We start from the raw sequence: 21,341 nt of genomic DNA, 5'->3' as shown, positions 1-21,341 counted from the left end.
TAACGTTAAATAGTTATACGACTATCAGCGTACGCGTATGTCACGTAAAAAAAAAAAAAACCCGACTTTATCGTGTAATATGTTATCAATTTATTAAGTAAGTCGTTTGTAAAAGTAAACTTGTATAATTATTGAATAATATGTATGAATTAGCTGTAGGTGGAAAAAGGGAATCGTTATATTTATTGATTTTTATTGTTTTCTTTTGCAGGAGAAGAAAATGACTTTACATCAGACGGCGAAGAGAGCGGTGGTGGAGGAGGAGGTGGTGAGGAAGCCGTGGATCTCACAGCGACGAGATCTCATCAGGGCGATGATGATATGGAAGAGGATGAGGAAGAAGGTATCGATGAGCAAGACGAGCAGGACGAGGACGAGGAGGGCTCGCGCAAGCAAATACATCATAGGCAAGACGCGGAGAACAACAATAATTTTGTGGAGAGCGGCCTACCTGCCGCTATATTCCCGCCTGCTGGAACTAGTCACGTCACCCTCGAGGCCCTTCAGAATACGAAGGTGGCGGTCGCCCAGTTCGCTGCGACTGCCCTCACTGGGGCGGACAGCGAGGCGGCGCTGCAAGACTTGGCATTTCTGGAAAACACGCTTTGTACCCTTCAGAATCAACAGGTATTACAATTGCAGCTGATTCGGCAGCTGCAGCAACAATTATTGATCACTCACGGGCAATCGGTGATGCAATCATCGTCGACGGAGCCGTCTGATAGCAAAGAGACTTCGTCGTCGCCTATTATTCATGCAAAACCATTGTCGAATCTCACGTCGCCTCCCTCTTCTCGTCCACCGAGTCATCATCAGCAAACGTCGCCGGCGCCGCTGACGCCGAATCTGCTCCAGGAACGACCCACGTCGACGAGCAGCGCCTCCCCCTTGAATCTACCCTTATCTTCGTCCGGCACAACGTCGACCGTCATCACGACCACTAGCAGCCAAATGCCGATGCCGCATCAAATGCCGCCGCTTTGCTCGATTAGCGCTTCCCTTGCTTCATCGATCATAACGAATACCGATCCGCCGCCGCTTCACGAGCCGAACACTCTGGATATACTTCAAAAGCGTACTCAAGAGGTTTTGGATAACGCGAGTCAAGGACTAGCCAACAATTTGGCCGACGAGCTCGCGTTTAGAGGCAAGGGCTCGCGACTGTCTCCTTACGATTCAAAATCGAGCGGCGGTCGCGGCGAGCCCTTCTTCAAGCATCGATGTCGCTTCTGTGGCAAAGTCTTCGGTAGCGACTCGGCGCTACAAATCCACATACGATCCCACACAGGTGAGCGACCCTTTAAGTGCAACGTATGTGGCAGTCGGTTCACGACCAAGGGCAACCTGAAGGTCCACTTCCAAAGGCACACAACCAAATTTCCACACGTTAAAATGAACCCGAATCCCGTTCCAGAACATTTAGATAAATACCACCCGCCCCTCTTGCAGCAAATCGCTTCCGGGCAAAGACCGATGCCGTCCCCGCCGCCGCCGCCGCCACCATCCTCTCATCATCCCTCATTTCATCCAGGAACAACGCACGGCTTCATCCCGCCACAACCGCCCATACCTTTGAGTCTCGCCTTGCCCAACATGACGCCTCTTTACCGATCTCCAATTATTAATCACCGAGATGATCAAGACATGCCGGAGAATCTTAGTAAACCTATAACCTCCGCTCCCCAGACGTCCCCTCCTTCTCCCGCTGCCATGATAAATTCCCGTCATTCCTTTCACGATAATCTCCATCAGCAACATCAAAAGCAGCAACTCGAGCAGAGAGAGGAAATTAAACTCGAACAGAGATCGCCCGGGCAGGAGCAGTATCAACAGCGACCGATGAGCCGCGAGGGTGTCGAGCGAATAACACCGAAAAGAGAGCCCGAAGAAGCGGAAGAAGTCGCGGAAGAAGAGAGCGAAGATTTTGAAGAAACCTCGAGGCGATACCTCCATTCGCCTCAATCCGCGAATCCGCCGTCCCAGCCGCAAACGTACGAAGATTGCAGTATGGACAGTAAAATCAGCGGGCGTTTAGAAGGTGACGGAGAGATGGAAGTGGACGATGAAACGGAAGAACAACCTGAAAATCTTTCGGGCAGAGGTACAATCAATCGTTTGACGACTCAGCAAATTGTCGCGTACCCGGGAGCATCGCCGGCGAGCAGTAGCGCGAGTAGCGGTAGTCTACAGACATCTTTCGCTGGAATTCTCTTCCCAGGTCCGCCAGCTCATCATCAAATTCCTCATCTTCCTGTCTCGACGCAGGCGGGCCCGACCACAACGCCCGGAAACGAAATGATCGATCCGGCCAAGGATCCGGCGATTTATTCGAGCTTACTGCCGCGGCCCGGCAGCAACGACAATTCTTGGGAAAGTTTAATCGAAATAACGAAAACTTCGGAGACGTCCAAGCTGCAGCAACTAGTCGATAATATCGAGCACAAACTGAGCGATCCGAATCAGTGCATTGTCTGCCACAGAGTGCTTTCGTGCAAAAGCGCGCTGCTTATGCATTATCGTACCCACACTGGCGAGCGTCCTTTTAAATGCAAGATTTGCGGTCGCGCATTCACGACGAAGGGCAATCTGAAAACGCACATGGGAGTTCACAGAGCTAAACCGCCGTTGAGAGTGTTACATCAGTGTCCCGTGTGTCACAAGAAATTCACGAACGCTCTAGTATTACAACAGCACATACGCCTCCATACCGGAGAGCCCACCGATCTCAGTCCAGAACAGATTCAAGCCGCGGAAGTAAACGAATTCCCGCCCGGTTACCATCCACTGGCGTCTTTTCTCCCGCAAGGTTTTCCGCCGATACATCCGACCAGCGCGGGCTTCTCCTTAGGATTTCCTCCATCCAGGCAAGCGGCCATCGAGCAACAATTACAAGAAAGCGATGAAGCGAAAGAAGAATCTCAACAACAGCGGCAGAGATTTATGGAAGAGCACAGCGAGGAGATGGAAGATCAAGAAGACGAAGAGCAAGATCACAGGGAGGACGACGAGAGGTGCGACATGATGCGCGAAAGGCATAGCGTCGAAGTTGAAGAAGAGCAAGATCACGAAAATGACGACGCGATCGAGCACAAAGACGTGACGCTTCCTATATTTTCGACTTCGCTAGCGGCTCTCGAAAATCAAGTGAGAACCATCACGACCACGGCTACGACTGTAAATGCGGCCAGGTCGCCGTCCTTTCATCGGTACAATGGTAGCGAAAAAAGTACCAGCCCGCCTACCTCTGGAGCTCCGCTCGATCTGACGCCCCGCGCTTCGTCCACCCCGGCGTCGGTAGCTTCAGCTTCGCCGACACCGCCACCCCAGACCACGCCGCACCATCCACCGAATCCCTTCGGCATGTTCGCGGGGCTGCTTCAAGCGGTCTCGTCCGCTCCCACCACTAGCACGATCGGCACGTCGAACATAAACAGCGTCACTTCGATGAATGCCGTCAACCCGGGAAGCGGGCCCGGCAGCGGACCACTAGCCTCGCTGACCACCTCGGCGGTACTCGCCGCATCGTCGACTTACAATCCGCTCGGTCTAGCTGTCGGAGGCCCAGCAGGTAGGAACTGCTAGCATCAGGGCGGGCTGCGGTTCCTGCTACACCTTGTCCCTCGTCCGAACTATGATTCTTTGCCGCGAATCGCTAAGTCCAGTCACCGAACGTACCTATCTCCGTGACGTATCCGTCTTCTCCAATCTAATACTTGATGTCCCGTTTGTTGGTGTAGCTGGACCTAGCACTCCCATTCTCCCGTTATATACTTACTTCTTTGTCTTTCTCGTTACCTTTGTTTCATTAATCATTTTCAATTCGTTCTCTTTGTCTCCCATTATATATGTTACATATCTACATTATTATTCTCCTTATTTTAATTCTCTATATTCCATAATGTTACGCGGTAATTTTTGTTTCTCATTGTATTTACGCTATCTCTTGCGATTTCGTGTTACGTTTATTTCATGTATAAAGTGTGTTTGTAATTTTCGTCGTGCGTAGGAGACAGTAGCATTTTCTGTTCGCTTATTTTCGATTTATTTATTTATTTATTTTTTTTTATTTAGAATAAAAAAGTGACGATTCTTGGCCTCGGTATTTAAAAGAAAAAAAAAAAAATAAATGGCTGGAAGTTAATGATTCTACGTTAATGCAATTACGATTGATGTCTACTCGCATTGGAAAAAAATTCAAAAAACAAGGCAAGTAGATTTTGTCTGAAATCTTAAAAGACTAGCAAAAGATAGCGGGCAATGATAAGAAATACTTATGATAATTTCTCAAATTATTTCTATTAATTTAAAAGAGATAGTTACACGTTTATAACTTACTTAAAAATGACACACATTATTAAATATCATTTATTTTTATGCGTCAAGTTTTTTTTTTATTGCCAAAATAGTGCTTTATTATTAAAATCTCTTAATTTCTTTTTCATATCATTTAAAATATACTTAATACTTTTAATACTCACGTGCATGTTAGAAAATAATGTGATATAATTTGTATACGATCTATAAAACGTTATGCTGTATAGAAGTTGTATACGAGACAAAGTTTAGAATAAGTTACGTTATTATTATTAATAATGTAGATTTGTTAATAATATAATTAGCAATACTGAGAGAATATAGTTCAGTTCAATATATTAGTGTCTAATAAATGCACTTACTTTTTTATTTTTAATAACTGCCACGTGAAGAAAAAGAAAAAGAAAGAAAGAAAAAAAAAGAAGGAAAGTTTCATAATTATTAGATAGTTGAAGAAAAGTTACATATATATTTTTGTAGAATTAATATTCCAAATTTATATCTAAGAAATTTTTTGTTAATTAATATCTTGTTAATGAATGAGAAAAAAGCAATACATAATATATCTATAAAATAATTTAAAACATTAAAATATATCGAGTAAGAACTACAAGCGGTTATGATATTACATGAATATTTACCATATTGGTATGCTGTACAAAATAATTATTTTATAGAAAAATTACCAATTTGATTTTAAAATAAATGATGAAAATTTTCCTTCTTATATCCTACCCTACGATTAAAGGTTTAATATATATTATCAAAATAAAAATTCTGAGTACCGTAATACAAGTATTAATATCGTTTATTATTAATTCAAAGTTAGATAAAGAAAAAAAATTATATTTGATAAAAAACATTTTCCATTTGATATACATAACGATATTTATGAATAATTAAGAAGTCACTCGATGCTTATTAAATGCAAAGTAAAGATATGAAGCCTGTGTAATTATTTGAACGTTATTACAGTACTCAGGAAAATAGTCTTGACAATACATGTTATTAGAAAAGAATATTGGGAAAATAAAATTTTTTTTTTTTTTTTGTACACAATTTATTCTTTCACCACAATTTACTTTCGTCTTTTCTATTGCACTATTCTATTGTATTTAATTAAATTTTTCGGCAGTTATTTTATGTTATAGTAATGCGAGTATAATTAAACTTTAAAAACTTTTTTAAAAGTTTGTAGCCTTAATTATTAAAATACGTAAATATATTACATTTGAATAAACATTCTAAAATTCGATGCTAAATTAAAACTTTGTTATTTCTTGCTGAATTAATTTGTTAATAAAATTTACATAAAAACGATATCGGTTACATTCCATAGACGGTATATTATGTTTTAAAATTCGCGGAAAAAAAAAAAGAACAATACGCGCGTAGGAAAAAGTCGAATCGGAAATGTAAAGAAATATAATTTGTTGCAGTACGTGGGAACACCACATGTAAATTCTGCTACAAGACGTTCGCGTGCCAATCTGCATTGGAGATTCATTACCGAAGTCATACGAAGGAGCGACCTTTCAAATGCACCATATGCGATCGAGGTTTTTCCACGAAGGTAATTAAATCTATTTTGCCACGAAAGCGAAATCGCTATTGCGAAATCGAATTGTTAATCTCTCATTCCCTTTCTCGTTTGTACGTCATCTTGTTTGTGATTCATATCGCGATGTCGAGATATCCCGTTGATTATGTTTAATCGTCTTGATACCTGCATCCTGTAAAAAAAAAAGAAAAAAAATGTTATGCTATTTAAATTAATTTTTATACGCCACGCAAAGCTTCTCTCCCGTGTGATATGTCTATTCACACCACTTTTATATTCTTCTCGCTGTTCTGCTGTACTTTCAGAACGACGATGATTCCAGTCAGCAAGTATGTTCCTGCGCGGACCAACCCTTCGCCGCGAAGGGTCCGATCCTCTCACAACCCAATCCCCAAAATCGCTCGTATTCGGCGAGATCGGCCGCCGGAAATAGCGAAAAACCGAAACGCAGGCGGCGGCGGCCTGAGGAACGGAAGAACCGGGGGCGGACAGGAACAGGAGGGGGGCGAAGGCTGACGTCTGTTTATCCTGCCGTCCGCCTGCCCCCGCTGATGCCACCCGCCCTCGGACTTCTACCCTCGGACCACGTCTTCCTGGTAAGAGCCTCCTCTACCAGCAAGCGTACCCGCGTGTTCGTTCCAACGATTTCGTACACTCGATAATGTCACGGCCAGGTCGCAATTATCTGTTCACGTAATAATATTATTTCTTCCTTCTCGCGATTGAACCGGACGATTTGAACTCGATAATTAGAGACGCAAACATCGCCTGATTAAGCAGTGTATACATCCGCGAGAAGTACGCGCGATAAACTTTATCAGAATGACAGGCGCGCGTAAATAATGCGTAGAACAAATATTTATAAAATTATAAAATTAATTATGAAGTTATAAAATATTTTTAAAATAATATAGCGGCGTGTTATAATATCTTGCGGGTAAAGTATTTCCAGCGTAAACATACATACAAAATCGTCGAGATAAATTTCACGCTGGAAATCAAAGTTTAACGACCCTCGGCGAGATCGCACGGTGACATTGGCCGGCAATGTTTTGCAGATATCGCTAATGCACACGCATATGCCGCACATGAATAACAACGCTGCGACTGTTCTTCTCTAGGAACTTCGGCCACTTACTTAATTAAATACAATAGAACGTGTTTTAATGCGCAGGGTAATATGAAGCAGCATATGTTGACTCACAAGATTCGCGATATGCCGCCGCATCTGTTCAGCGACCCCAAGCACCAGCAGCAGCAGCAGCCGCCGCCGCCGCAGCCGCCGCCGCAGTCGCAGCAGCAAGCGCAGCAGCAGCAACAACAGGACCAGGAAACATCTTCCCGAAGTCCAATGTGCATTGACGATTCGAGCCTACCGCCTCCGCCTCCGCCACCTCCACCACCTCCGCCGATGCCGCCGACGTCGATCGAGTCCGCGATACCAGTGAAGAGATCGCCAGAGGGAGATCTACCGGCACCGAAAAGACCAGCCAGTAAGTATAACTTGGTTCGCGTTCGCTTTCATGTACGAAGAGGAAAAAGATAAAAGAGAGAGAAAGAGAGAACTCAATCTGCTTCTTCATCGAGCGCCATCGGTATTATCCGAATTCAGCTTCGCTCGGCAGCCCAATCTCATTGCTAACGCGTTGACAGTCGCGATTGGCGGTTCCTTCTCGTTAACGAAGATCGTAGTCCGGAGTACCCGGATGCTGCTGTGCTTCGCAACACGCTTGTTAGTCTTCTTCTCCTGCTTTCTCATTGCCGCTCATTACTTTCACACGCTTTGGAACACGTATGTGTACACGCTAGATCGTTGGTGGCGGTTCATTCGGCAATTCATACAGGGCAAGCTGGATTTTTTTGTGACTATTGTGGCGTCGCATTTCTATTTTTCGTATTATATGTGTATAAATATTGTTTTAGTGACGTAGAGGAAACTAAAGTGCCTTTAAAATGTTGGGGGCTATTCACCTTGCACTTCTGCAGCTGTCTTGCTCCTCGGACTGCAACCTTTTTTTACGAAATTAACAGCTCTTTAGCCATTACCATCGCATATCACTGTCACGAAGTCAGGGCCAGTTTAGCGAAACCGTTATGTGTATTTGCAGGCGTGCCGAGCAAGCATTTGTGCCAGATTTGCAATAAGAATTTCTCCTCGTCTTCGGCGCTCCAGATTCATATGAGAACTCACACTGGCGACAAGCCGTTCCGATGCACCGTCTGCCAGAAGGCGTTCACCACCAAAGGCAACCTCAAGGTACAGCATCATTAATTTTCTAGCTGTCGTTAAAAGTCTGAATCCCTTCTACAAGTTCCTGAAAGTCTTTACTAACACCAGCTAGCCGCTACCGCTTCTACTAACGCCAATACGCGTAAACGTCGCTCGAGCTCGATGAAAGATCAGCCGCCTACCCGATCGAAATCTGTCGCGCGCCAACACCGCCTCTGATCGCTTTTCTTATCTTTTTCTACGCAGGTTCACATGGGTACTCACATGTTCACCAACGGAACATCACGCCGAGGACGACGGATGTCGTTGGATATTCCTCCCCTGCCAATCACGCCCAAGGACTCGGAGTTTCTGCAACGACGACCGGATCTTTTTTACCCGTATCTTCCCGCGCCATTCCTTAACGGCGTTCAGCAAAAGGTAATATTCACGTCGCACGAAAGCGGAAGGCCATTCCGCTAGCATAATTAAAAAATAATTATTTTGTTAAGTTTTATAAGCTTGAAAAATTAAACTTTACGTAACGCTAGTCAACGACTCTTTAATTGTATTCGAGTAAACCAAAGGCATCGCAGAGAGCCGCATTAACTATCGTCGTTTATTTTCATTTTTGTAGGTAATTGCTCCTGAATAAACTTAACCAGACGGCGTGCATTACTTACAGCTGAACGAGATTTCGGTGATTCAGAGTAGCAACGGGTTACCGCCTCATTCCTTGAACGCCGGTAAATATGCGGCAAGCCTATTCGGCTCGGTATACGGCGGAGGCGGCTTCTCTCTGGACAAACAACCGATGGGGCCGACCAGCAACGGACCTCTGGATGGCAAATCCGCAATACCCTCAGGATCGATGCTCTTCCAAACGCCGTCGCCCTCGCATTCGCCCGGCGCGTCATCCAACGGTGGCAATCAGACGTCCTCTACCGTGTCCTGGACTGGCGACACCCTGCAACATCACTTTGATCGAGAAACGCCGAGTAGAAACGAGAACGACGCAACACCGCCCACAGCGCGGCTACCACCACCACCGACGAGAGGAGAAGGACTAGCCGCATAAAACCTGAAGGATACATATCTTTCCACCTAATTCTGAAATCTCCGCCACTTAAGAGGCTGATAATATAATCGATATAATTTTCTCAGACTGAATTAGTTTAGAAGAAGAAATAAATGGAATGCCGACAGCGGGTAGCCTCTATCCCGCCATCCCTCCGTCCCAATTGGCGAAGGTCTACCAAATCTACTCATCCCGATTTCACTTTATCGGAAATGGAAGTTCTCAATGCTGCATCATTTGAAGACGATTTCTCGATTAGAGCGATTGTAACGTATAACATGACTATTTTTTTCCGTGACGTAACCGTGCATTTTTGAAAGAAGACAATCTTTGAAACTGATCGCCTGGTTTCTCACCTCGGTAGAGCACGATCAGAATAATCAACGGAGATTATTGCGCGACTGAGCATAACTAGTTGGTGATCCAGTTGCTTATGGCATTTCTCCACGTACGAGTGACGACATATCCTTACGCTCTTCTTTCTCTCTTTCTCTCTCTCTCTCTCTCTCTCTCTCTCCCTCTCTTTCTCTTTCTACCCTCTATCCTCTCTTCCCACAACCGGTAGTGGTTTTCAATGTCTGCAAGCGAAGACACCATGTTCCTATTATCGCGCTAGTCTTAATAAGCGTAAAAGGGGTCGGTAAATTCCATCGATCCGTCGACGGCTTCCGAGTAGGCTAGGACACCGAGAGTGTTTCGACCTCGATTCGGAAACTCTCGCTACCCGACGAGGCTCGATCGCGTCACCGCGACTGGCTGCTCGCGTTCTCATCGTTTATTCAAGTCGAGCTTTCGCGTCGCTTGCTACGATACGGGCGGCTGATGACGAGACGTTCTGCTTAAATATTGATCCCGCGGGTGTGCTCGATCGAGCTTCGTGTACCGTATTTTACGTACAATTCGCGAATCCCTCGCACGGGGAGTATCCTGCTAAAACGCGACGCCTAGACTGAGCTCAGCTCGCGAAGGAAAGGCGAGTGTAGGCATTCTGGAGCCGCAAGACACGTGGCGTCGCGTCCTTACGGGCGCCCCCGACACAGTTCGACCGTCCATTCGCGACAGCGAGGTGGTCACCGGGTTTATCTAAGGCTACGTTATAAATACTTATATACATAACGATATAAAAATATACATATAAATATAAATATATAAATACATGATTATATATACATGCGTACATATACATATGTATACATACCTACATAGCGCTGGTGCATTAGAGCATCAATTATGCGAGTTGTATATACGCGTGATTGTATATGTGTTGCTTCCGTTTGTTTTACAAATGTGTACGAATGCAATGTGTATGCGCGATAAAAGAAACGAAATTAGAATGAAACAGGTGCGAGAATGATAGATTATATAGATGTAATTTAGGAAGCGGGCCCGGCAACGCCCCTCGCTGTGATATGAGAGGAGCAGCCTGCAATCACTAAACCAATGTACTTATATCTTGTATCATAATATTATAATAATGATAATAAATTTATTATCGTTTACACGCATGAATGAATGTATGCAGGATATATAGCATGCGATGTACGGCGAATGTCTGCAAATGCCTCACAGAACCAGTGGAATAATTAAAAAGCAACACTTAGTACTATTGCTAATTAAACGTCCATCCTCCATACATCATCGGCGATGTTTGTATTGTCGTTTGTATTGTAAATCTTAATTATTTAACGAAATTAAAATATTAATTACATTAGAGTGAAAGATATTATGACATTTATTACAAATGTTATGTCATCTATTATTGTATTTTATAATTACAGTAATAAAATATAACAATTGTAATAAATATTATAATATTAAATTATGCAGAGATAAAAATTATTATAATATTTATTGTAAGTTTTATTGGAATTGTTTTTATATTCGCTGATGCACCGTCTATATTAATTACCCAGAGTATTGTTAATTTGGAGGAGTGACACCAGACGCTATTTAAAGTTTTGAAAACTTCCGACAAAATTATTTTTTATTTTAGGAATAATTTGAAACAAAGATTTGTTAATTTATACAAATATGAGAGAGATATGATGACTATATCATTGGCTATGTTTTAATATATTTTTTTAAACGCGATTGTAATTATTAGAAAGTTAATTATTCTCTAATAATAATTTATAGAAGAATTTTAAATATTAATCTTTTATCTGTGATTTTTTAGTAAATAACGCATGTCCGTGTAAATAAAATATACATTACTACGACATTCGATACAATTTAACGGCATGACATATACAAAACATCTCTTGCAATATTGATTGCGCGTAATTCAGTTTCTTTTTTTAGCAATCTTTTCTTTTATCAAATGTCAATTGAAACCAACATTTTGACATAGTAACATTAATCATTATCACTTATATCGTTATGTAGTTAATTACTGAACGATCGAAGCATCGCCAATGAAACATATACCACACATTTACCACATGCACTAATTTATGATTTATTTATTATTCGCCTTTTTCGCAAAGTTCCGAATCTGGTACCTATCGTCTACGAACATCTACCGTATTCACATAAAAAATGTAATTCTTTACATAAATAATACCAAATAATTAATAATATCGCATATGTAATATTACAGATTTTTTTTTTAGACAAACAACAGTACACATCATATTGTATTCAGATGTCCAACATTGCGTGCGAAAAATGTTACTTATATTTTTAAAAATATTCGCTGTAATTTCAAAACTCATTCTCCGCATTTACAGAAGCAATATTAAAACTCACGTATAAATTTCACTTGTTAAAAAATTTGTAAGTAAAAATACTTCAAGGACTTCGCAACGTTTAATGATAAACAGTTATACATTATGTGAGTTAGTGAAGTTAAATGATTGACTTTGTAATGAGGTGCAAAATACTCACACGTACAACGGTTTTATTCGTATAAAAGATTATTTATCGCTGCGGCACTAATTATTTTTATTTGCGAATAACTTTCTTCATAAATGTATCCGCACTTGAACATTTTATAATCACCTCTGAAATTCATGGAAGGTCTGCGTGCAAATGGTATCGTAATCAGTATGACTGACACGGGATGAAATTTTACGTGTAATTGATTCTACGTGTATGTACATATTTACAAGTTAATACTCTTGTAACAGCTTCTATGTATCTTCTTTTTAAGACAAAAGCCAATCTTACACAGCGAATATTACAGTGGTACATACAACACGACAGCGTAACGAAAATGTGTGCGTGCAATGAGAAAAGACATGTGCTTTTTGGTGAACACTTTGTCGACGGAATAATTTATTTGATTTCTCATTGAGGAGAATTAACAAAGTTAGAAAAAGTGTTAGAAAAATTCATCGATTATGGCATCAATTGGATGTCTCTTTTTCGTCGCGTAACGTTACCAAATTAAAAGTAAAAAAAAAAAAAGAAAAAACAGTAATAATAAAAAATAAAAAGATAGGAAAAAGCAGAAAAGACAAGATGTCACTCAGAAGTGTCGCTTCTTTTTAGATACGTCGCGTCCATCAAAAATCAAAATTGCTGATAGCTGCTTGTTACTTATCAGTGCACTGTGTGTTTGTTCGTCTGCAGGGGGGAGTGTGTCGAGAAACTTGCGAATTAGTCGTCGAGGTAGACTTGGCTTGACCAGGAACAAAAAGATTGAACTTAATGCATCGAAGCATATCGACGTTTTGTACTTATCAAATCAGATTATATTTTTATGTTCGAAAGAGGTGTACTAGGACGAATGAGAAAATATATATCGCCGGATCATATTCGTCTTCGATGTGTAAGAGTAATCTTAATAGCAGCGGTGTAAATTATTTGTAATTGAAGAGAGAGAGATAGAGGGAGAGAATTTGATGTGCGACCCTTTAAACATTTTACCGATCAATAATCCCGGTCCTTAACTACTACATTTACCAATTTAAAAAATTGTTTTATAATGTCAGAGATAATTTTTTATAAACTTGTATAAATGATTTCATAAGTAACAATTTAGGAGCGAAACAATCTTTCAAAGACTAGATAAAGAAAAAAAAATGACAAGTCTTTCTGTGGAAGATAATGTAATATTTTTTTCTTTGCTTCGAAGAAAGGAAGAGTGCTTCGTCAAAGGATGGGGCAATTCTTTTACAAGGGAAAAATTAATAAAACAAGAAAAACGTGAAAAAAATTGTATTGTAAATAGCGAGTGTATGGTTGATAAGTACATATAGTGAAGCAATTAGTGAACAGTCGATGTACATCATAAGTGTATTACCAAAATTTTCGTAATTTAACAATTGATACGCATTTAAAGAGGCGCGCACGCATGTACGCCGTATAAATAAATGAATACTTTACACGTGCGAATGAAACGTTATGTGACGCAGACGAAAAAAAATATCCCGAAGGCCATTGATCTGGCGTATCGTCCTGTGAAATTGTCCAAAAAAAAAAGAAAAAAAAAGGAAAAAGTATTGCTTGTACGATCTTAAGTTACTGTACATATTGTATAATCCATGTATAAACACGACTGTATTAGATAAAAGACCTATCATTGTAGTTAAATACGTTACGAATCATTATAACTATATCACTTCAACAATAAACCATTATTATGACGATGAAACAGTGAGACTTAAATTAACGTAATTATTTATCAGCACAGTGCTTCTATTACACGCAATGATTAAAATATTTCATTAAAAGTTACAATTTCTTTAACAAATTCTTTTTAAATGACAATTTCTGACTTACCTATATTTTACTTATTTTTTTCTTTATTTTAACCTTTAGTTTTATCTTATTTTAGATCCAAAATTGACAGTTTTAACCTCTCAGCGATAATGTTTAACAAAGTTGACAAGTCCTTCGATCCGAGGTTCCGCAGCGCAAAGTATCCCGAAAATGCTCAGAAATTATTAGAAACATAGGAAGAGTAAGTTGGTGGCACGGTCAAAGGCCGTTCCCGCCAGTTTTGTGGCCACGCCTTTTTTATAATGGTTGCTGCCCGTCGCTGATGACATCTGTAGTGGTCAGAGGGAACGTCGAGTCGTGTATTACCTCATGATAATAGGTATGGTAAGACAGAGCGGTTATTTACTTCGCATATTTATCGGCCACTTACATGAGCGAACGATTAAATTACCGTTTCTGTTTAATTGTGATTGAGGATTAATTGTTATTTATTTATTCGCAAAAATGAAATAATCAAGAAATTATCGACGCCGAAGAAGATCGGCTGTTTCTTGTAGCTCAGCTGATCGCACGTTCTCTTGTTCGGCCCACTTGGCATCGTGAGAGTAATTTAAGTATATTTGCATAATATTTATGGAAACGTAATTAAAAATAGAATTTTAGAAATTTCTTTTTGGTGTTGCAGGACAACAAAAATGATATATTTATAAGTGGTCTCTCCGATATACGATTATTTCGATCGACGTTATCTCTCGGCCCAGAGCGGAAGCATAAAAGATTAGTTCTCCTAGCAATTAACATCAATGCTATCAAATCGCTTGTTGATTGGTCTGTTTATAATTAATTTATCATTCACGGTTAATGATACGATAACATTTTTATGGATCGAATAGCATATGCCCGAGATCGGAACAGACGTACATACGCATTAGTGTACAATTCAGTACTAACAGTTACACCACAGGTAATTTTTTAATATATACACAGATGTACAAAACATGCATCTGGAATTGTATAAATGTCATACAATGTGGAAAGTATAATCTCATCGTACGTGGTTATTTAATAAGAAAAGAAATGTATGTACACATTTGATGCACAAAACATATAGTATGATTTATGCGTTCCGCACTAATGTCATATTACGTTGCAGGATAAAATTCTCTTGTCTCCCTTCGGTTTGATTCTGGCAAACTGTGCATTGTGCACTGATCCCTTGTCGCCGCACACCGGCGCGAGAAACGCGCGTGCTCCGCTATCGACCTGGAATCCTGGTCCTCCGCCACGTCTCGCCACTTCTCGCCCCAGTCTCGGCCTAGCCAGGCATCCGCACGCACTCTCGGTTAAATCCCAGCTCGTCGGGGCGCGGCAACGGCACCCGAAGCATCCCCGAGAATCGGTCATTGAACGTGTGCGCTTCCAACCCCCTCTCCCCGAGTGCTTCGATGACGGACGTCGGCGCGATGATGACGGGCGAGAAACTGGTGGACCGGTAGCCGTAACGTCGATCTGCACATCATCCCGAAGGGGACGAAGGATCTCACGACCTACTGGTACTCGCATCCCTCATCCGCGTCTCTCCGAGAGCCGCGGATTCTGTGTAGAATAAGTGCGATTTACAAGGATGTCATTCATCATCGACGAGATCGTTTAAATACTTCAAATGGAACGAGATATTTGGAAGCGTAATGACGGCGCCTAGTCCGAAGAGGCTGTGGAGCTTGAATTTTTGCCGCGATGACTTCTTGGAGATTCCGTCTGGGAGTTAATTGCTACCGCGGTAAGAAGGAAAAGAATATTTCCAAATATGTATCACGCTCGATCGCCCCGCGATTGTACCTGCGGGTTTACGGCGAAAGTCTAAAAACAGCTGTTTGAGAGTTTCGTCTTCTCAAGTTCACATGCGCGAAAAGAACTCAAGATTGGACCGAATGTACGTACATCTTACTTCGGATTCTGCACGTAGATGATCGCGATATTATTCATATGGCATGTACTTTACTTGTAGATTGAACAAACGCACAACTGTTTCAAAATTCTTAATGTTAAATGCCTTACACTTTGTGCACAAATTAATTTTAATTTTAAATTATATAACAAGAAAATTAATTTACAAATTTATTAATACGGATTTTTGAATTATTTTATTAAACAGTTCCGTCCAGAAATATGAATGACTTTATCATTTATAGCAAAAGGAGAGACAATTATGCAAAGTTATATTAATTAACGTAACTAACTCCTGATAATTTTTCAGGAATACAATCGACGGATGCACCTTTTCCTGGCATTTACATGTCATTAAGCACAATACACAGCCAAGTAGATCCAGGAAAAAAAAAATGAGCAAAACGCTAACGCGAACGGAGAAGAGACAGAAGAGATAGTGTTAAGGCTCTCCCTGTTAGATTATCGCGCCGCAATTATAACTGGAAAGAATCACAGCGGTTGGATAGAAATAAAGGGTTCTCTATTATCTGCTTGATAAATTCGAACAGGCTTAGTTTGGATTATCTGTGACCATTTATTTTTGTATTACGCAGATTGACGGAAGAAGATGCAACGGCATCCGCGTCTCCAGAAAGGATTCACACAGGCCGATAAACAAGTAAAGACGTGGATCTAAAACCGAAGAAGTTCAATAAAAAAGCAACACGTCGAACGAAACAAATCTCGAACAATAAACATTAGTGAACCAGCATCTTGGAAGAGCGGCTTCGTGGTCCGTGCAAAAGTTATCGCTTAACATGTGTCGAATCGAGAAATAGAAACAAATCGTGACGATTAAACCGAAACGCCCCTTTAATGAGTGTAACGATCTTATTCTATACATATATATACGTATATATATGTCGATAGAATGGCAGCGACGTTTCGCAGTCAACGTTCCAGAAGTCTTCCAGGTCTGCGTAACGACCACTAAGTTAAACAAGAAATGTCTACGAAGGGCTTAAATCGCATAGTGATATAATTTCGCGCTTGTAATTTTCACGATCTCACGTCACTACAAAATTCATGGACCATAGAAACATATCGCGACCTCGTAGGAAACATGTGATCGTCAAGAGAAGAAAAGAAACGAGGAAGAGAGAAACATCTTTTGCTAGCCTTTAGCTCATTTAGATAGACAATCACCGAGGGAGAAACATCATTCTTAACGCAAAACGGATATATTTGCGCATTTTAAGTTCCGGTGTGCGGGCTAACTTTTGTAGAATATTGCGCTACGTTCGATCGTGTTCGTTTATACGCTTTTTAACGCGAATTTAATATTTATTCCACAAACATTCAAGAACTTCGCCATGAGTAATTGTCTATGGAACGATAAGTAAGCGATATACATAGAAAAATGAGAAGAAACGCTTGATATTCGCAAAGAGTGATGGAAAATAGAAGGACCAAGACTGCTCAATTGAATTCTATTCCTAAGCTGCCATTCTATGCGAGAAAATTTCATGATAATGGCACAAACAAAGATATAACGTATAATTAATTATATATATATATATATATTTCTTCTGTATTATATAAAGAAGAAAAGATACAAAGTCCAAATTTTTTTAATCCGCGAGCTTTAATTTAAGATAAAGTAGCAAGACAAGTGTGTGATATCAGTGCCCTGTTATCATTATTGTATGCATATAGAAACGTGTTATAAAAACCAAAAGGCAGCGGACATAATGTATATACTGATTGTGCAATTCTACTTTACATATACGAAAGTGCTTAACGCATGCAACCGGTCTGTTATGCGTGACTCTCATCACTCTCGAGAGGAGGTAAGATAGATCTTTTGTTTTTTTTTTTTCCTCCTTAAATTCAAATCAATTTTTCTAAATGAGCTCAAGAATCAGATCAAGTTTTGAACGTATTAAAAAGCTTCTTTTCTTTGACAGGCACTGTTTCGCGGTGGTAAAAAAGCTGTTGATGATGAGTGTGAATCTACCACGACATTAATCAAAACAAAAATACAGAAGGGAGGTCTGCGATTACGAAGATGGCTAATTGCGCTATTAGTTTTTTTATTAACGTCGCTTCTTATAATCAACAGCTACAATACGGGTCAATTTCGTATTATCCGATTCGGAGCGATGGCCAAACCAGCTGCTCAAGATGTATCGCGTAAGTGTTTGAATTTTTCGTACAAAGATGTTTTAAATAATTTTCTTTATTAATTTTCTTTTTAATTATTTTTAAAAAGTAATAATTTAAAAATAAATTAATTTTATTGTTTAAATTTTTCTTTTTAAACCATTACGACAAATTCTTGTCAGAATTAGACAAGCAAATTATTTTTGTTTATTTAAATAATTGATTTTTAAATTTTACAGAAGAATATCTATCGACAGCATCAAACATTTACACGCCAACAAGCAATGGTGGCTTTCTAGTTCGCAACAAAGGCTGTCGACTACCAGCAATGGATCCTTTAGATCCTGCTGTTCAGCGTTTCATAAAAAAAGATAAGTTTGAATGCGAGTATGGAAACTCTCCACCACTGATCGAATCGAACAATACCGCATTATTTGTTAACCCACTTGCGAATAACGAATTCTACAATAATCCGAAAGGTGACATAAATTGCTGCTGGCGACGATTTTGGCGAGCAAAAGACGATGACAATGCTGTTACGTTAGTGTATTAATATTTTAATAATTTAATTTAAATATTTTAAATAATTTAATTTAAAATTAAAATACGCACATATCGAATAACTTTTAATGAGATAATACAATTTTACAGATTTGACAGCCAATGCTACTTTTTCCAATATTCCTGCACTATAAATGACGAATTTGTAAGAGTTGAATGTTATCAAAATAACGAAGTGATATACAAGGATTACTTCGCTTTTCTACCACGCAAGCCTTCGGTGGAGGAACGATGCGACGAGGCGCGAAAAACGGACGTGAATATCGACGACCGTCTCAGCGTTCTCGTTCTCGGACTTGACTCGGTTTCCAGAATGAACTTCCACAGAATGATGCCAAAGACCGTAAAGTCTCTTCAGTCTCTCAAAGCCGTGGAAATGCTGGGCTACACTAAAGTCGCCGATAATACATACCCGAATCTCGTTCCAGTCCTAAGTGGGTTGAATCAGGACGAGCTGCGGGATCTGTGTTGGCAGATGCCCAATAAAACCTTCGACGAATGCCCGCTTATATGGAAGAAATACAGTGAGGCTGGGTATCGCACGGTGTTCGGCGAGGACGCTTACAGCATGACTACATTTAATTACTTGAAACCGGGATTCCGCGAGCCGCCAACGGATTATTACTTAAGACCGTACTGTATCGGCGCCGAACAAGATATCGGCAATACCCACAAAGTGAACGCTAATCTTTGCCTCGGCACCAGAAAGACTTTCGACTGCATACTGGATTACTCTCGTAAAACGGCGACTGAGTTCTCATCGGAGCTTTATTTCGCTTTCATCTGGCAGGCCAGTCTCACTCACGATTATTTCACGTACGCTCAATTAGGCGACGATTCCTACCACAGATTTATCGAATATGCCTCGCAGCAGGGTCTGTTAGATCGCACAGCCTTGATCGTGATGAGTGATCACGGTATGAGATGGGGTGAGTTTCGGCAAACGTATCAGGGAAAGATTGAGGACAGTCTGCCCTTCGTATTCATAGTTCTGCCGAAATGGTGGCGCGAGAGATTTCCACTGGCTTGGGGAAACCTGCGAAGAAACACCCACAGCCTTACGACGCCCTTCGACCTTCACGAAACGCTGATGGACCTGGTGAATCCACACAAGCTGCGCGAGTCGCTTCTAAAAAAACGAATTAAAGATGCCCAAGCTGCGTCCGGTGTTTCGCGTGGCATCAGTTGGTTTCTACCGGTGCCGGACATTCGCACCTGCGACATGGCGTACATCGCTAATCACTGGTGTATGTGCCACACTAGTAACGCGGTCTCGTGGAACGACACTGGCCTGCAGGACAGCGTGTCGTTTCTCGTCAGAGAATTGAACGACATGCTGAGTAGGTACCCAATGTGTGCGACTCTGAATTTGAAGAAGGTCAAAGACGCGAAGATGTGGCAGGACAAGTCGGACGGCGCGATGCTGGTGGACTACACAGTGGTCATACAGACCACGCCGGGTGACGCGATCTTCGAAGGCACAATACGTTACAAAGCAGACGACAAGAGCCGCAAATTGGCTGGGTCGATCAGCAGGCTGAACGCTTACGGCTCTCAGAGTGCCTGCGTCGATGAGTTTAACATGCGTCTGTACTGTTACTGTCTTTAGGATACAATTCAATAGACTGCTTGACTGAATAATCTTTTGTATCTGATAAGTTAAATCCAGGCTTTAACGCAACTTAAGCAGACAAATTGCATGTTTAAAAGGCATTCTTGAATAATTCCGAGACGTCTTTTAGTATTTTGTCTACGAAGAGGATCCTTGAAATCGGGATTCAATTAGATTTGATTAGGTAAGTTTGAAAAGAGTCACTAACAATGAACGAATGGATTTCGTCAAATGTTGCCATTTCCACTCGTATTATGTCTGGAAACGGGCAATATTTTTATATGTGCAGCCGCACGAGACAATTCGATATGCGGCATCGAACATAAGGTAATTGCATAAGAGTCTCGGTAGTATCTTGCTGCGCGTATATTCTGGCGCAAGACACTACCGTGCTTCTTGATTCTTGAAAATATCGTATTTATGAAGTCTTTATGATATATTAATACAATTGCATAACTTCATATTTATTTACACATATATTCTTCCATATAGCTTATCAAATAATTTATTCAAACGGTAATAAAGATATTTACGAGCATTTAAAAGGCAGTCTATCTTGCGCACTTGACAATTTGTAAAGAAAGAACTATAAAGCGCATTTCTCCAAACTTTTATATATGTATTAATGTTTTAAGAATATCTATAGGTCATATAAAAATGATTTTCACTATTATACAGTGACGATGTATTGCAGAAAGTATCTTGACTTCCTGGCGAAAGTGATAATTATTATAATTATTTAAAATAATTTGAACAAAATTTCGGTTTTTAATTTGCTTCGAGTTTATTTTTAATTTGTTTATGGAGTAAACCAGTTTCATTAAAAAGAATTTAAAAATAATATAGTAGCGTACATATACTTTTACTAATTTTTTGAATCTTGACTTAAAATTTTAGACTTTTACTTAGACAAAAAACATCTTTTTTTTACATTCCAAGGTAGACTACCTTCTTGATGTATAGCTGTCTTCGCTTTACATCTCTTTCTCATTACAGGTGTTTCCTCATTGTCCGTTTGCTTATTTACTCGCGTGATATCACGTCGAATAAAACAGCTTCACACTCAACAAAAATACGTACATTTCATTAACTATAATTTGTAACAAAATAACTCCCGTCAGCTAAGGCTAAATTAATAAATTTTTAATATCTGTGAACTTAATATGTAATAACATATTACGGCGATCAATTCAGTGACCAATCAGCCGATGCTCTAAATAAATAAAAGATATTTTACTATTTTTTACGA

General features: G+C 40.4%; 2 protein-coding genes across 10 annotated transcripts in view; both read left to right on the top strand.

The window, feature by feature from the left end:
• The window catches only part of Salm (spalt major), a 64,335-nt gene extending 50,542 nt beyond the window's left edge, over window positions 1-13,793 (top strand). For 2 of the 6 annotated variants that reach the window (XM_070668016.1, XM_070668017.1), the window contains exons 2-8: window positions 212-3,568; window positions 5,754-5,887; window positions 6,181-6,471; window positions 7,050-7,368; window positions 7,984-8,132; window positions 8,352-8,525; window positions 8,770-13,793. In XM_070668016.1, coding sequence (XP_070524117.1) covers window positions 212-3,568; window positions 5,754-5,887; window positions 6,181-6,471; window positions 7,050-7,368; window positions 7,984-8,132; window positions 8,352-8,525; window positions 8,770-9,162 — 4,817 coding nt within the window. In that variant the 3' untranslated portion in view covers window positions 9,163-13,793. Of the gene's footprint in view, window positions 1-211; window positions 3,569-5,753; window positions 5,888-6,180; window positions 6,472-7,049; window positions 7,369-7,983; window positions 8,133-8,351; window positions 8,526-8,721 lie in introns of all 6 variants that reach the window. The other 4 variants (XM_070668020.1, XM_070668018.1, XM_070668021.1 and 1 more) reach the window with 4 other exon arrangements.
• A 632-nt stretch (window positions 13,794-14,425) lies between these two features.
• LOC139108744 (uncharacterized) lies at window positions 14,426-21,334 on the top strand. Of its 4 annotated transcripts, none has more exons than XM_070667272.1 (7): window positions 14,426-14,791; window positions 14,981-15,607; window positions 16,085-16,292; window positions 16,371-17,606; window positions 17,724-17,949; window positions 18,159-18,459; window positions 18,571-21,334. In XM_070667272.1, the coding sequence occupies exons 4-7, from the start codon at window positions 17,463-17,465 to the stop codon at window positions 20,087-20,089; spliced, it is 2,190 nt and encodes a 729-aa protein (XP_070523373.1). In that variant the 5' UTR covers window positions 14,426-14,791; window positions 14,981-15,607; window positions 16,085-16,292; window positions 16,371-17,462; the 3' UTR covers window positions 20,090-21,334. The 4 variants fall into 4 exon arrangements, with proteins under 4 accessions (XP_070523373.1, XP_070523371.1, XP_070523372.1 ...); XM_070667270.1 differs by having other exon boundaries at window positions 14,981-15,760; XM_070667271.1 differs by having other exon boundaries at window positions 14,426-14,906; window positions 14,981-15,760.
• The last annotated feature ends 7 nt before the right edge of the window (window positions 21,335-21,341 follow it).

This window comes from Cardiocondyla obscurior, linkage group LG16 (assembly GCF_019399895.1).
Source record: "Cardiocondyla obscurior isolate alpha-2009 linkage group LG16, Cobs3.1, whole genome shotgun sequence".
NCBI classification, from domain to species: domain Eukaryota; kingdom Metazoa; phylum Arthropoda; class Insecta; order Hymenoptera; family Formicidae; genus Cardiocondyla; species Cardiocondyla obscurior.
The sequence above is the reverse complement of the archived record's forward strand: the minus strand, read 5'-3'. Positions and strand labels throughout refer to the sequence as shown.

Bases quoted from the DNA above. Each gene is read 5' to 3' on its own strand.
- LOC139108744 (XM_070667273.1), top strand. From the start codon at position 17,463: ATGCATATAGAAACGTGTTATAAAAACCAAAAGGCAGCGGACATAATG. The intron at 17,607-17,723 runs GTAAGATAGATC...TTTCTTTGACAG, and splicing joins CTCATCACTCTCGAGAGGAG to GCACTGTTTCGCGGTGGTAA. The intron at 18,460-18,570 runs GTTAGTGTATTA...ACAATTTTACAG, and splicing joins GACGATGACAATGCTGTTAC to ATTTGACAGCCAATGCTACT.